The sequence below is a fragment of the Stegodyphus dumicola genome, chromosome 6 (assembly GCF_044657685.1).
Source record: "Stegodyphus dumicola isolate Sdum_Otavi_A_Nest chromosome 6, ASM4465768v1".
NCBI lineage: Eukaryota > Metazoa > Arthropoda > Arachnida > Araneae > Eresidae > Stegodyphus > Stegodyphus dumicola.
This window is the reverse complement of record NC_140773.1, coordinates 150,712,052-150,729,995: the sequence shown is the minus strand read 5'-3', so window position 1 is coordinate 150,729,995 and position 17,944 is coordinate 150,712,052. Positions and strand designations below refer to the sequence as shown.

Sequence of the window (17,944 nt, the reverse complement as noted above, 5' to 3'; positions counted from 1 at the left end):
TTGTGTAATTTCTGCATGCCATCTTACCAGATTTAAATTGATGATCTATAATCCAGAAAAACCTGTAATCTGAAATCTCCGAAGTCCCGACGAGTCCGGATTACGGACTTTGTACTGTATAAATATACTTTTATATATATAAATCCACTCTGTTATCCAGCTCAGTGAGCTTAATTTCTTTAATCTTATATGTTTGTAAATTGTGCATTTTTTGCTTTACAAATGATGGGCCTCTATGAAATCCACAAGCAATATTTGTACAATTACCAACAATTTAAAAGTTGTTTAATTGTTTAAGTGCGGTTAAGCCTAATTTTTAGATAACATGACGGACATATTTGAAACTGCAGAATAGTAGATTTGTTGCCAATCTAGAGAGATGACACCTTCATTTATTATTTCAAATTAAATCGTGCTTAATCCTTTCTAGAATTTTTTCGAGAAAATAAGTTTTTAAGATTTACTTCATAATTTTTAATATAGACAGGGTTCGTAGCCGTCCTTACAAGTGCTTATAAGTCCTTATATTTGAAAATAAAATATAAGGGCCCTTATAGGTGCTTACTTTTTCTTTAAAGCCCTTATTTTTTTGTTTTTAGTGCTTATTTTTTGCTTTTAGTGCTTTTTTTAATGAACGCGCATTTTTCCTCCCGTACCAAAGCCAAAACTAAATAAACAATTTTTCTTCCTTATATGGAATGTCAGATGGTGAATCATACTCCCGGAAATAGCTTTCCCCCCCTTTCTCTGCATGGAGGTCCTTACTTCCTAGCTCCATGTTTCTATGCATTAACGTAACCTATGATGCGCACGAGAGTATAGACAGGTGCACGTCGGTCTTTTGGTCAAAGAATTGCGAAAATCGTAGAAAATTCCGGTAATTCGGTATTCTTTTCCACCCACCCAAATACTACACGCGTTTGAATTTCTATCAAGATTTTAATTTGCATTCTTGTTCCGCGTGCTCAGTTCATATTCGTGTTTATTATGATCGTTATGCTTATATTATGAGCATCTGTATGAATATTTATACAGTCAAGAGTCGTTAATTCGGACACCCATAATCCGGAATGATCTATAATCCGGACCTCAAAGCTAAAAACTTTCTGCGCATGCGCCGCGTTGGCACATGCGCACAGGCGTTTTAGGCGTGCGCGTAAGACTTTGACTACTGCGCATATGCGTGCGCGCAGGTGCAGAATACGTTTTCGCCTTCGCGTTTAATGTATAACGGACGGTGTAAGCTAAAATGATCTAATTATCTATTTCAGTTAATGTTAATGATTGTGTTGTTTCTTTATTTTCGAATTGGATCCCGCTTATTACTTTTAGCAGACTGTTAGTGCAATTTTATAAAAGTAAACTTGAACTTTCGATTATGTCAAATAGAATTTCCGATGCTGGAATTTCCAAAGGATCTACAAAACGAAAGTATGTTTCCATGTCCATCAAACAAAAAGTGGAATTGCTGCAAAAATTAGATAAAGGCATACCTGTCTCAAAGTTATGCAAGGAATATAACATTGGAAAGTCAACTGTATATGACATAAGCAAAAAGAAAAAGGAACTTTTTGATTTTTTTGTGGATTCCGACACACCACTTGCAATGAGTAACAGAAAAAGGGTTCGTTATGCTAAAAGTGACGATCATGACAGAGTGATGATTGAATGGGTCAGACAGCGTCGCAGCGAGGGCGTGCCATTGACGGGTCCAATGGTAATGGCTCAAGCCAAAATATTTCATGAAGAAATGAACTTAAACGGAGAGTGCACATATTCAACAGGTTGGTTAACAAAATTTAAAAATCGCCATGGTATAAGACAATTAAAAATTTCTGGTGAAAAATCTTCAGCTGATACTGAAGCTGCTGAACAATTTGCAGATAAATTCATCGAATTCATTACTAGTGAACAATTATGTGCAGAACAAATTTACAATGCTGATGAAACTGGTCTTTTCTGGCAATATGTACCGCGAAATACCTTGGCAACCTGTACAGAAAAGGCTCCAACTGGTGTCAAAGATTCCAAAGCGAGACTAACAATTTTATCCTGCGCAAATGCTGCAGGAACGCACAAGTGCAAACTTTTCGTAATCGGAAAACATGCACGACCTCGACCGTTTAAAGGAGTAACGATTTTCCCTGTTATATATCGCGCAAATAAAAGAGCATGGATGACACAAGTGTTGATGAATGATTGGTTTGAAAATCATTTTATACCCGAGGCTCGGCGACATTTGAATTCAGTTGGTTTACCTGATAACTCAAAAATAGTTCTGATTGTTGATAACTGTTTGGCGCATACTTCACTTAAAGTTTTAGTGAAAGATAATGTATCTGTGTTATTCTTCCCTCCAAATTGTACGTCTATCATTCAGCCTATGGATATGGGAATAGTGCACGCGCTGAAATGCAAATATAAAACAGCATTTTAAAAATCTATGTTAAATTTCTTGAACAGTGGCAAGACTATTCAAGAATTTTTGAAATTTTTTAGCATAAAATCTGCCGTGTGGAGCATCGCAAGATCGTGGGAGGATGTGTCTTCAAGTACGTTAAAAAATGCTTGGCATAATTTATGGCCATCTACCATATTTCATGGTGAGGAGGATGAAGATGAAAGCGGCGAATTTGAAGGTTTTCGGACATCGCAAACTAAAGGTGAAATTTTTCAGTTATTGGATTTTGTAAAGAAATGTGGAGAAGCGGTAATAAATGAAGATGGTATAAGAGAAGTTTTTCATTGCGACGACAATGCACCAATCATCAATCAATTAACGGACAGCGAAATATGTAGTATGGTTCTAGATCCAGAAAATATCGCTTCCGATAGTGAAGAAAGTGACACAGATGTTACCGAAAACGAAACAATTTCGATTGACAAATTAGTCGATATTCTCGACACCGCAATTATAGGACTTGAACAGCGGAACTTTGTAACTGAACAAGAAATTATGTCTGTTTATAGAATTAAAGAGAAAGTATTATCACATAAAACGAAACAACTTAAACAACTAACATTGATAGAAATGTTTAATAAAGTAAACAAATAAATATTAAGCTTTTTTTTTGTAAATTTTGTACCCTTTAGATCATAATTGTTCTTTATTTCATAAATTACGGTTTCATATTTTTAATTTTAGAATTTCTGCATGCCATCTAACGAGATTTAAACTGATGATCTATAATCCGGAAAAATCGATAATCCGGAATCGCCGAGGTCCCGACGAGTCCGGATTAACGACTTTTGACTGTAGTAATATAGTTGCAGTAGCTCCTGAAGTGTAGATAAACTTCCAAAAATGGGTGTATTTTTACACAGATTAGCTTTCTAAGGAATAATATTCGGAATGGCTTAAATAAAAGGAAAGTAATCGAATAGTCAGAATATTCCCCCCCCCCAATACATTATACAGTACGGAGGTTGGGAGGTTCTCCCCTTTCTCCGCAAAATCTCTAGAATTGAAGCAGCGGACTTTTTTTTTTTTTTTTTTTTTTTTTTGTCACTGTCCAATCTGGATGGAATACGACTAAAAGTTTTGCGGTCTACCCAACCCAAGCGAAGAATGAAAATTGCGGAAATTTAACGCAATCTGTTCAAAATTAGAATCAAAAACACCCCTGATTAGTAAGTCTCTTTCTTTTCCTTTATTTAGTTCTTTATTCTCCGACAGTTGTTGATTCCGATTGCGTAATATCACATATGGAAGAATTATGCCGCACGTATTGCACAATAATGTTTGCGATATTTTGCAGAGATAATTAATTTTGATGTTCAGTCTGAGATTTATTTATGAACACTTAAAAGAGTTTTACTGTTCTTTCTAAGCAGAATATTTCTCAGTTCCGTTGGTCTATTTTTATATGATGCACATATCGAAATGTCAAAATCATTTATTTAGCCGAGAAATCTAAAGAACGGCTACAATCTCCCCTACTCCTCTTTTTCCAGTTACTATCCGGAATATTCGGCAATTTCCGAGTATGCGGGTTAGTTAGGCTTTTACTGTTAAAGGATGACTGCATGGAGCAATTTCCCGTCTTCTGATTTCAGAAATGTTCCTCTTTTTTACTTAAATTACTTTGCTTGGAATATATGTTAAGGAAAAACTGTTATGCAATGAAAATTTAGAAAATGTTCAGAATTTTGATTTAAATTATTTAAATATTAATATGAGTGGGAAAATAAATTGTATTTATTATTAGATGCCAAGCGAATACAATTAATATGGCTTATTATTATTTATTTTCTATATTTTGAACTGAAATTTCATCATTAAATCTTGTAATATAGTTTAGTTCTGCATAGTTCTTTTTTTTTCTCTCATTGTAAACTAATTCTGTAAATTGAACTGTCATTTAAAAAAAAAAAAAAAAAAAAAAAAAAAAAAAAAAAAAAAAAACAGTTGTTTTCCATGGTTGAAGTAATGCTCATTCTCTTGATAAATATTGCATTGCTCATATTTTAAATTGCAAGTCTAATTTTTCTTTTAAGGTTATGCAGTTGTGTATAATGTAATTAGACGGGTGCCTTTTTTTTTTCTTAAAATGTGCTTGAAAAGTGCTTATAGGTGCTTATTTTTTTTAACTAAAATGTGGCTATGAACCCTGATAGATATTTTGAGTTTATGTATTTTTGCCTTGTCACGAAGTGAAAACTGAATTAATTGAATGAGAAATACTGAATCGTCTGTAAAAAACTGTTTCTTTTTTGTTTTCTTTGTTTAATTTCTTTTTTACATCGTTCTAGATTTATTGTAGTATTTAAATAGAACATGTCGCAACAATGAGATAATTTTTCAAGTGATATAAATTTTGTATATTCTGAGTTATAATATGAATGAAATATAAAGCTGTTAAGTGAATCTAGTGCCAGAGTGTCGCTATGGTAAACAAAAATATAGTGAGTTTTAAAGAGAGCATTTATTCTATTGTGGTTTATGTGCTATGGACAAAGTAGATTTAATTCAATCCAATAAGTTTAAATAAAATGCAAGAAAAAATGTGTATAATTTAATATTCCGTACAAGGAAGTCGCATGGTGTACACATCAGATTTTTTTTTTCTTTAATTATGATTAGGATATTTGTTTACTTTGCTGAAGAAATTGTCCAATGTATTAAACTAACAGTATTTTTTTTTTTTTTTTTTTGGTTACCCACAGGTCAAACTTTAATGAAATTATAGTTGTAAATTTATTTATGAAAAGTGTAAATTAATATGTTATAGATTCACTGAGATGCCAACAAATAATTATGTTGAAAGTGCCTTTTGGAATTTTGATGCATTATTTCAGCCACAGCAGCATCCAGCACGGGATTTGCATGACACCTTTTTTGTGTCAGGTATTATAAGTATATATTGAATAAATTGCTAATCTATTTCTTAAATTTAATGTTTAAAGAAATGAGATGTAAATATATTAATATGACTGTAAAATAAAAGATTTTTGCTTAAATCGTAAGGTAAATTGTTAATTGCAGTGCGAGACAAGCTTTACATCTTTATGTTATGAGAATTTAAATTTTCTTGGCTTTTGACATATGAAAATGTGTTACAATATGAAAAAAAAAAAAAAAAAAAAAAAAAAAAAAGATATTTATGTTCACTTTTTCTTTTTTAATTGTAGAAATATTATTCAGTTTAAGGAAGGGGAAAACAAAACAAAACAAAAATGCACAAAGAAGGAATAATGAAAATTGGATACAAATTGATGTGCATACAAGTTTTGATGAAAAATGCAAAATTTTAAAGTTTGGTTACCAATGAATGAACACGTGATGCTGTAGTGCATCTTAATTGCACATCTGGCGGGATTTTAGGTCATAAAAGAAAAATTTTGATTAAGAAAGATAAATTAAAGAAGATAAATTTTGATTTTAGGTCATAAATTCTTTGCCAGTTTCATTCCCTGTACTCATATAGACAGTAAGTGTCCTTCGCATACAGGTACATGAACAGTGTGTACAGATGTCAGCATTTAAGAGAGAATATGTAGTTGGGCTCAAAAAAGTTAGTTGGTCTATTCAACAAATTGTTTGACATTTGGATAGCAGCATTGCCACTATTAGATGATGTTGCATGAATGGATGAACCATGGCTAAACCCAGCTTCAAGAAGGAAGTAGTTGGTCTAGAGAGACAACAGAATGTAAGCATAAATTTATCATCAGAATGGCTCCTAGAGCCCCAAATTTTTCATTATCATCAATCCTGTGTGTAGATGGTGCATCAGTGATTGCAAGGATCATTCATTCATAGGTGGCTTAGAGAAAGGGGACTAAGCTCACGACACACCTTGTGCTGACTACCATTGACCTCCGTATACAGTCAAAAGTCTTTAATCCGGACTCGTCGGGACTTCGGCGATTCCGGATTATCGATTTTTCCGGATTATAGATCATCAGTTTAAATCTGGTAAGATGGCATGCAGAAATTATAAAACTAAAAATATGAAACCGTAATTTATAAAATAATGAGCAATTATGATCTAAAGGGTATCCAAATTTACCAAAAAAGAAGCCTAATATTTATTTGTTTACTTTATTAAACATTTCTTTTAACGCGCGGATGCGTAAAGCATACCTTACTCATAGCCGAAATTACAAAATTGCAACCAGAAAACTATGTGATTTGTATTCGTGATATTTATAATGATGAGGAATTTGATTTAAATCATATCAAAGATGGAGTACATCGAAATTAAATACTACATTTAGTAAGGAATTATAAGCGGACTAAAATAAAAACATCTGCCCTGAAGATAACGATAGTGTTGACAGATCAACTTCCAGTTCATTGCGCGCCGCGACGTGCCCTCCCACCACCGCGCAGAGCAACGTGAAATTGATAAACAGATTTCGGAACGGTTAGATAAACAAAGGATATGCTTTTATCCATTTTTTGTAGCAATTCGTTTTTTGTTTGATGGACATCGAAACATACTTTCGTTTTCTAGATCCTTTGGGAGCTCCAGCATCGGAAATTCTATTTGACATAATCGAAAGTTCAAGCTTACTTTTAGAAAATTGCTCTTACAGTCTGCAAAAAATAATAAGCCAGATCCAATTTGAAGATTAAGGAACAACGCAATTATCAACATTAACTGAAATAGATAATTAGATAATTTTAGCTTATACCGTCCGTTATACATTAAACGCGCACGCGAAAACGTATTCTGCACTTGCGCAGATGCATATGCGCAGTCGTAAATGTCTTGCGCGCACAAGTAAAACGCCTATGCGCATGCGTCAATGCGGCGCATGCGCAGAAAGATTTTAGCTTTGAGGTCCGGATTATAGATCATTCCGGATTACGGGTGTCCGAATTAACGACTTTTGACTGTACTAACAAGCCGTTCTCGGTGTTTCAGTCAACCTAGAATATCTCTGACTGAAGTAGATCTGGCTTCAGTGATGAGTCCTGCTTTGAAATGAGCCCTGATGACCAGCAATTATGTGTCTGGAGATATTCCATACAGCGGCGGGATACTAATCTGATGACTGTTGCCCGCCATACTGCCCAACAGCCAGGAGTGATGGTCTAGGGCAGGGTTTCTAAAACTTTTTTCAGTTGCGACCCCTTCCTATCACTGAGATTTTTTCGCGGCCCCAGGACCCCATAATATTTACAAAAGTTTTATAGGACCTCATAAGTATTGCACACATGAGTGAAACTGTCTATTTTTTCACTTGTACTGTAATATACTATTGCAGTTTTAGGGCACTAACTTTAATTTCTAATTTTAAGACATAGAACGATGTGAAAATTTTAAATAAGTAACAGACGAAATGACAGCGTCACGTGCAAAGCAACGAAAGTGAACGTTTATATTATTAAAAAATTGCGTCGAAACGTTTTCATTTTTTTCTTTGTCTGTATTGTCTTATCTTTATTTTCAGGTACATTGTGTAAAATTATTTGATAATTGTAAAATTATTATAAGTCAAATAAATATCAAAACTGCTAAAAGTTTTAGTGACCCTGTGCTGCAGGTCCCTTGACCCCTTTGGAGGTAACGACTCTCAGTTTAAGAAACTCTGGTCTAGGGTGCCATTTCATTTAATAGCAGGACCCCTTTGTTGTCATATGTGCCACCTTTATAGCGCAGTGGTATGCCAATGATATTCTACTCATTGTTGTGTTGCCTTTCGTATCACGCCATCCTGGGCTTACATTTTAACAAGATAATGCCTGCATGCACATGACAATAGTTCATACTGCTTGGCTTTGTGATTGCCCAACACTACCTTGGCCAGTAAGTTTGCCAGGTCTCTACCCCATTGAGAATGTTTGGAGCAGTATGGGCAGGGCCCTCCAAACAGCTCAAGATTGTACTAATCTAATGCACCAGTTGGACGAAATCTGGAACGATATCCTGCAGGAGGACACCCACCAACTCTTTCATTCATTGCCCAGCTGAATAACTGCTTGCATAAGGGCTAGAGATGCACTTTCAACAATTTCAAAGCATTATTGACTTGCTCACTTTGTGAAGCTCTTTCTCTTGAATAATTCATCCAATTTATCTGAAAATGTAATCACTTGTTTTTTTATTTACATGTATATCACATCTAATTTTCATCCCATTCAGATAACACCTTCTTGGTGCGTCTTTTTTTTTCTCTTGGAGTGTATTTTAAAAAGCATATTTTTTGTGGTTTTCATACCCAGGAAGTTCATATCAGAAAGTTATAAAAATTATACATTTAGCTATTGCCAATGAAATTTGCTTGAACATTTAGCTCTTATTTTAAAATTATTTTAATTTGTTAGAAATGTAACTTTCATATATTTCTGTATTTGAGTGCTTTATTTTTGAATAAACAAAACTAAATGTTTGAATTATTTAAAAAAAGTGAAGTGCATAGCAATGCTAGCTTGCATATTTTAATGTTGAAAATGTATGAAATTACATTAAAAGTGTAATAATATTAGATAAAAAGCTTAAAATGAGAAAGATGCTTTGTATGAGTTGCTTTGCTAAGTTGATAACTGAATAATCTAAATCTTCTTCCATTTTGGAAGCACAATGAAAATTTGTTTAGAAGAAATTTTGGCAACTTAGAAAGCTGAAATGAGTTTTTTATAATAGACCTTTATGGTTACATGGTGAAAAATTATGTTAGTAAATTAAGAATTTTTGATTTTTACTGTTATTATTTATGGTAAAAGTGTAGGAAATTCCGAATTTCAGATGGCTGTGAAGATTCCAGATAGTTGAGCATATAAAAAAACCAAATTGATGTTAGAAAAGTTTAGTCAATACAAAAAATCCTCCTCTAAAATCATAAAAATTGAATATCAAAAGCCTACATTTAAAATTATATTAAGATCTTGAAAAACTGTGCATTTCATTCAGCCAACATATTTTGATTATTACGTAATTCTACTGAATATGAAATTAGGTGGCAGTGTCGATAGTCATTCTGGTAGAAGTTTAAGTGAACAGAGCATTCTTTATCTAGTTTAATAAAGAGATGCAAAGAACAAATATAGCATATAAAAACTTAAATTGTTCATATTTTTCCAAGTTGCCATTGTTTATCTGTTTTCAAAGCCATTTATAGTGGCTTTTTTTATGTTTGGATCCTGTGACTTTGAAAATACTGTACTCCATGCAGTCAGAAATAATAATAATTTTTCAAAATGCAAGGAAAAAATAGGAAAAAAACTTTAAAAAAAAAATTAAACTAGTGTATCGAGAATTAATTGAATTAACATTAAACAAAAACAAACTTCTTATGGTTGTGTTGCAACATCATGCGTATCCATTCTTGGTGCTAAAACCATGCTGTTTGCCAACAATCTATATGTATTAATAATATTGCATGCTCTAAAATAGGATTTTAAATTTCTTATTTACTAAATTTTTCAGGGGAAATTGGTTTTTCTAAAGCTTTTAAATGTTTCGGTTGTTTGGGCTTTCTGGTTAGCTGAATGCCGGATAGTTGGGCTTTTAATCTATTCAAGTTATATCTGAGTTTTAAGGATGTAATCAGAATTAGCTACTTACAGGTAGTATTGTTTAGCTTAATTCCCCCTCCCCTCATTATAATTTTTAGGTAACAATCAACATAAATGGGCATATGCGTTTCAAAACATTAATGCATACAACAGCAGTTCCTAACATGGGTGCAATTTGCTCATTTTAACTGGCCAATCAATGAGTTTAATATGCATGAACAAAAGTACTTAGCTCTTTATCAAAATACAGTGCAAAGTCTGAGATCCGAACGGCAAATATCCGGAATGATCTAAAATACAGAGCTTGGAGCCACCAACCAATTTTTTTTAAAAATTCTTTACACATGTGCATATGATTTTTTCCTCTATAATAAAACGTGGAGAATCCCAATTCTTAATTTCACTTTGGCACTAAATAAAATACCTTGTTATTGAAGAAACATAATTTTTGTTCCCCACCCCACCCAAACACCGACGCTTGCCTATAATAACATTGGCCACTCTTAAGGCCAGCAGTGGTGGCCTTAGGAGGCCTTTCAATTTATTGTGGAGGCAATCTACTTAGTGTACAACTCAAACCTAAACTCTACTCATAAACATTGTTTATTTTCCACCAATTAATATTCTATATCTCTTACGGCAACCTGGCGAATCATTATTTATTATACAGTACAAAGTCCGTAATCCGGACTCGTTGAGATTTTGGCGGTTCCGGATTAGGGGTTTTTCCGGATTATAGATCATGAATTTAAATCTGGTAAGATGGCATGCAGAAATGATGCAATTAAAAATATGAAATCATAATTTATGAAATAAAGAACAATTATGATCTAAAGGGTATCAAAATTAAAAAAAAAAAAAAAAAAGCTTAATACTTATTTGTTACTTTATTAAACATTTCTTTCAATGTAAGTTGTTTAAGATGCTTCCACAAAAAATTCAAAAAGTTCCTCTTTCTTGTGTCGTATATAGTGGACTTTCGAATGCCATACTTCTCACATAATTTAGAGACGGATAGGCCTTTATCCATTTTTTGCAGTAATTCCACTTTCTGTTTAATGGACATCGAAACATGCTTTCGCTTTGTAGATCCTTTGGGAGCTCCAGAATTGGTAACTCTTTTTGACATAATCGAAAGTTCAAGCTCAATTTTTATAAAATTGTTTTAACAGTCTGCAAAAAATAATAAGCCAGATCCAATTAGAAGATTAAGGAACAGTGCAATCTGTAACATTAATTGAAATGCCTTAGATAATTTTCGCCTAGCTTATACCATCCATTATACATTAAACGCGCATGCGCATAAAGTTTGTAGCTTTGAGGTCCAGATTATAGATCATTCCCGATAATGGACGTCCGGATTAGACTTTGTTCTATATTTTGCTTTCATCATCGTAAGTTTGTCAACACATGACAACTTGCATAATAAAGACTCACAGCGATGCCTAAACTTTTTTTCAAAAAATTCTTTAGTAATTGAATAGCAAAGAGTATAAAAACCTTTTATGGTGGCATTACGCTTGATGATGATTACAGATTTAAGTTAAATGCGCTAAATATTGACGAGGAAAAATTTAACAAAATTTTCTTTCTATATGCTAAAAATAGATTTTGTTAATGATATTCATAGGCCAAAAGATTACATTTAGTGCTATTTGAATTAAGAATAACTTATTTTTTTATTCACATAAATCCAGAACCGACGCTAGAGCTTATATGGCCACACCAGGTGGCAGAATTCGGGGAAGACAAAATTTTTGGAATTTAGAGAAGCACAGAGTTACAAAATTATGGGATGATAATTTTTTTTAGAATTTAGGGAAAGCACTGGGACCCAAAATTAAGGGGCGCCAAAAATTTAGAACTTAGGGAGGCGCTTGGTAGCAGAATTTAGGAATCACAGAGACCGCATCAGGCGGCAAAATATCTAGCATTGGCCCTCAATTAGCTTAAGGATATGTGGGAATTTATTTATTCAGGACTCATAAGCTTTAAGCATGTGCAAGAAATAGACATAAATATAATAAATAACTAAATTAAAGAATTCAGGCTTAATTGTCTCAGTGCCTGATAGAAGCAAGACAGAATTTAACGGAACAACTTGTCTTTCATTGCCAATCTCATGATACAGAGCCAATAATGTATAGCAGATGCTGTTAAGATAGACTAGAATTATATTTTACTAGTTTCAAAGAATTTCGGTTAATATAGCAGATTGCGCTGTTCTGATTTGCTTCAGCTTATTATTTTTTGCAGGCTGTTATAATTACAGCAATTTTATGAAACTAAAGTTTGAACTTTTGATTATATGTAAAAGAGTTTGTAATTCTGGAGCTGCAACAGGATCTACAAAGCAAAAGCGTGTTTCGTGTCCTTTAAACAAAAAGTAAAAAGTGGAATTGCTGCAAAAAGCGGATATAGGTATATCCATCTCAAAATTGTGCGAGGAGTATGGCATTGGAATCTCAACTTTATATGGCATAAAGAAAAAAGAACATTGTGAATTTTTTCTTCATTTCACAATGAATATGTAAGATTCTCACTAGTGTATTTCTCAATTACTGTAGAAAGTGACGAGTCTTAAGAACTAGTTAGCGAATAATCGCTTAAGTTCATATAACAAGAAACAACAAGATGGAAGGGAAACTAACCCTTTATTATTCCAATAAGATTTAACAAAACTTTGTCTTGGAGTGTACAATGAAAGCCAAGACACTTGGCTTGAACTTAAGAGACTAAGAAATAAACTAAAACTAAGATTAACTAAAGAGATATAGCCGAAGCTATCAACATTCTAATCGAGTTGGCCCCTTAACTGTATTTGACTACGAAGCTTATCAAGGGCCTGAGTACGGCCGAGCGTATTAACAGCTTTGAGAGAGAGTAGCCAAAAGGCAGATGCGTGCAAAATCAAAAACTCTGATTCTAACTCAGCAAGTAGACTTCACGGTTTAAATACCGCTCCTCCTCATTAAGTATTCAGATTGATTCCAAAACTACGTTCTGGCCGGAAGTAGTAAGTTGAAGTTAAGAATTGGACAGGAAAGGAACTTAAAATTTAACTGTTAATAAAATTAACATAATCCTTACATAGCTTCCGACCAGACTTTAAATACTCGAAAAATAAGGTCTCAAAACGACCTTGTTTAAGACTATAAAGTCTGAAAAACTTCTTACGTTAACTATACACTTCTAACTTTTGAATCAACTAAATTCACTTTAAAGTACTGTTTTTAGGGCCAACTTTACAACAATTCTAAAGCTAGAACTAAAGCTGTTCTGGACACACATAATCTTCTTTGAATGGAAACTTTATGCAGCTACTATTAAGTCAGGTCTTGATCCTCCCATATCTGGAAGGAAATATCATTAGTAGTGCATTTTACAAAGCTTTTCTATAAATCCTAAAATTACGCTTTTATTTTCTCATTTGGCCCTCATGCACATTCATTCATACTCCAGTTCTATTCCTCCCCATGCTCTCCAGAAAATGTACTGAAATGTACTTAGAGCAATTATGTTGTGTTACCGTGAACAAAACTACTGCTACACAACATCTAACTTGGTTAAAATAGACACTCTAGACCTTACAAGACTCCATACACACAAATACTTCCCTAATGTAGTAAACGAAAGCTTATATTTACTTTTAAAAGTGTTAACTAACTAACATTAAACACACATTTATTCTAAACATTCAATTCTTTCACAATTCAAATACACAGAGGCCAAAAATTATCTTTGTATAAGTTTAACTTTACGATATTTCAACACAGAGATTAAACATTTCTACTTTAACATGAACATTTAAATATTTACACATCACTTTTGAATTCACTTTGCATCAACAGTCATGGTTGCTTAATTACAATTTACTATCTTTACACGAAATCTTAACTTTACGTTGACAGATTTCAGTATTCAAAGAGTCTTCCAGCTTAACTTATTCACAATTTACTTCTCGCAAATTGCGAGTTCTTAACAAAAGTATTTAATGGTAGTAGCTTCTCGCCAAATTGCTAACATAAAAATCTATGATTACGAATATTTACAATTAAGTTCTCGCTATCTGTGATTTAACTTTTCTAAAATCTTTAGCAACTTAGAACAAGATGATATAATTTGAATCTGTTTTCAAACTAAAATAAGTAAATAATTTTTCACTTATGTTTTTCTGTACTCCTCCATTCTGATCGGGCAGAATTCTTCAAATGTAGGGTACTTCAGAACCTCCAACCTTCTTCTGGAACTTTGATGCCCCGTGCCATTTTAATCACTCCTTTTCCCAGATGCCTAGACAAGGGGCTGCCCCTTGTCTAGGCATCTGGGACTCTTGTGGGAGGGCTGAGGGTTTTGGAATGTCAATCTCCATTAGCTCTGGTGGGGCTATCCATCCTTCAGGGTCTTTGAATCTTCGCTTGGACCTTCTAACTTCTTGGTCAGGCACCGCTGTCTCCACAGGTCTTTTCTCGCTTTTCGTTCTCCATCCTGTACCTCCTTGGGCCTCCCTTGTATTTGTTGCTGCTGAAAACTGTGGTTTACATCTCATAGCTTCCACCCGTCGTTGAAATCAGGGTTCGTACGATTCTTAAAAGTCCTTAATTTTTTCAAAAATGATTTTTGGTCCTTAAAAGTCCTTAATTTTGGCCAAAATAAATAAACGGTCCTTAATTTTGCTCATTTGACATTTCTTATCATTTCAAATGATTGCCATTCTAAGTGTGAATTACGATTTCTCGTGAATATGGAATTAAAATTACACGGCTCTTAACCAATCTGTTGGTGGATTTGCGTTGCAAACGATAAAAAAAAAAAAAAAAAAAAAAACCCAATTAGCTACCCGAACGAAAGTATCGGTGTCTGATTGGCTATTCACCCAATCTTTCGAAACAGGTGTTATCCATAAATTTAGGCAGATTGTGACGAAAGCGTGAAGCCGGAAGTTCTTTAAGAGCCGAAAGTGATGATGAAGGTGCTCGAGAAAAAAAAGGGGGGGGAGATTCTGAAAATATTTGCCAAAATTAGAGCAATCCCAACCTGTAAGCCCACAACCCTTCCGACGCCAATAGGAACGAGATGCCTGGAAAGTGCATTTTCAATAAACTGTGGCTTCATGAAGCTGACCACAAAGACTGGATATTGATGGATGGCAATCCTTAAATGTGGTCTTTGTCTGAAACAAATTGAAATTTCTAGAATGGGAGAGTCAGTGCTGAAAATTCACATGAAAATTAAGTTTCGTTTTATCATTTCAATTTGTTTTTACACGGTTTTGCTTAGCTCAATTTCTGTGCTTATTTCAATTAAGCCATAAATTAATTTTTTATCACCTTCTATGGAGTTTATTCTCTTTTGCACATACTATATGTATGGGATATCGGGATTATGAGTTTATTTCTGCAGAGGGTCTGTTATCGATTTCGCGGGAAATCTGTTGGCTCCATTTCGATTTTAGGTCGCCAAGGGCAAATTCGGTAACGCTAGCCGAGAAAAAGTGAAGTTCGGAAATATGTTTTGAAGCTTCAATAGACAATCAAGTATTTGGTTTAAACCTATGTTGTTGATAGTAATGCATAATTTTTGCTAATGGCGATACAATCATTAGTTGAAAATAACTAACTAATTAAAAAATTTTTAATATTTTTAAAGCTGAATACAACTAATTGAAACTAATTTTTCTGAATTAACTAGACGCAAAATTAACTTTCATGAATTACTAAAGTTATTGGGTAGATGTTTAACTGAAAATATACATTCCGTTTTATATATATATATATATATATATATTTATACAGTACAAAGTCCGAGGTCTGGACTCGTCGGGACTTCGGCAATCTCAGATTTGAGATTTTTCCGGATATTAGATCATTTTAAATCTACTAAGATGGCACGTAGAAATTATAAAATTGAAAATATGAAATCGTGATTTATGAAATAATGAAGCATTTATGATTTAAAGGGTATCAAAATTTACAAAAGAAAAGAGCTTAATATTTATATGTTTACTTTATTGAACATTTCTTTCAATGTGAGTTGCTTGATTTGTTTTCTTTGCTAATACTTTAGACTAATACTATAGACATATAATTTCTTGTTCAGTTATTAAGTTCCATTGTTCAAGTCCTGTAATTGCTGTGTCGAGAATTCCGAATAACATCTATCAAAATTTTTTTCTCGTTCAGTAACCTCTCTGTTACTTTCTTCACTATCGGTAGCTGTATTTTCTGGATTTAGAACCATACTACAGATTTCGCCCTTCGTTAATTGATTGATGATTAGGCATTGTCATCGCAATGAAAAACTTCTGTTTAACTTCGCTAAATTCTGCCGCCTGGTGCGGCCATGCGAGCTCTGGCGCTGGTTCTGGCTTTATGTGAATAACAAATCAGTTATTCTTAATTCAAATAGCACTAAATATAATCGTTTGTCCTATGAGTATTATTAACAAAATCTATTTTTAGCATAAGGAAAAAAATTTCTGTTAAATCTCCCCTTGTCAACATTTTAGCGCATTAAACTTAAATCTGTAATCGGATAATACTCTGTTTGGCGTTGCTGCATGATTCAGCACTCAAGTTGTCATCCGTTGATAAACATGCTGTGATGAAAGCAAAATACAATAAATAATGATTCGCGATTTCGGCATCAAGGATATAAAATATTAGTTGGTGTAAAATTAACAAATGTTTCGGTTTGAGATTATGCCAAGCAGATACACAGCTATGGAGTATCACACAGTTATTAATCACAATCAAGTTACTAATCACACAAATTTATGCTAAAATAATTATTTCTTCAATAATGAGACATTTTATTTAGCGCCAAACTGACCTTAAGAATCGGGATTTCCGGCATGTTTTTTTATGATGAGGAAAAAAGTCTAATGCGCGTGCGTAAAGCATACCCCTTCCCTTCAAAAAAGCCCTAAAAATTGGTTGGTGGTGGCTTTGAGGTGCGGATTTTAGATCATTCCATATATTGGATGTCCGGATCTCGGGTCTTTGTACTGTATATATATATATATATACATCTTTCAAAATATAACTTACCAGTATGGATTCACTCTTTTAAAATAAATTCTACTTTAGTTAAACTTAGGAGATAATATAATCAATTAATCAATATTGTTTAGGAAATAAATTATATATATATAGTAAAAAATGTATATTTTCACTATTCAAGTATTCACTGTGACAAGTATTCTCATCTTGTCACATGAACAGGCCTCTGTGGAAAGGGGCTTCTCTGTAAATAAAGCAATTGAAATTGAAAATTTAAGTGACTAATCATACATTTTTCAACACACAGTATTTGATTACATAAAATTTTCTGGAGGTGTTCTTAATATCGAAATTAATAAAGAAATGAGATCAGCAGCAGCTTCTGCAAGAAGTGGAGTTCGTTACTTAGAAGTTCAGTATTTAGAAGAACGTTCAGTATTTAGAAGAACAAAAATCTTTAACTAAATCAGAAAATTCAAAGAGGAAAAGAAATATTATTGAGGAAGAAATTGATTATATGAAGCAGAAGAAAACACTTCTTCAAAGGGACATTAAAGATATTAATGAAAAAGTAGATGCTTTAGCAGATGAAGCTGAGACCAGCAGGAACATTGATTTGTTTATCAAAGCAAATGAACTTAGAAGAATAGTTAAAGAAAAGGAAATAGACATAAATAAATTAGATGTTAAAATAGCTGAAAACATTTCAGATTAAAAAAAAACACAAATGTTTTGTATCTTTAATTGTACAGTTTATTATTCTAGTATCTTTCAAAAAACCAAGGAAATAAATTCTATGTTTACAAATCAGTTATTTTAATCTGCAAAATATTCTTACATTGTGATTATAATAGTAGTTGACTGTGTTTAAATAAATATCAAATAAGTTAAATAATAATCATGTAAATCTCTAAAATAGTGACTGTTGCTAGTGTAAAATACACTTGTACATTTTTTTCAAGAACTTATGTTTCTA

At 33.1% G+C, this 17,944-nt stretch overlaps 1 protein-coding gene across 1 annotated transcript in view; it reads left to right on the top strand.

Moving 5' to 3' along the window:
* The window catches only part of alpha-PheRS (phenylalanine--tRNA ligase alpha subunit), a 108,652-nt gene that overhangs the window by 24,369 nt on the left and 66,339 nt on the right, over positions 1-17,944 (top strand). Inside the window, exon 7 of the mRNA XM_085819015.1 lies at positions 5,232-5,347. Within this exon, the coding sequence (XP_085675141.1) occupies positions 5,232-5,347 (116 nt within the window). The remainder of the gene's footprint in view (positions 1-5,231; positions 5,348-17,944) is intronic.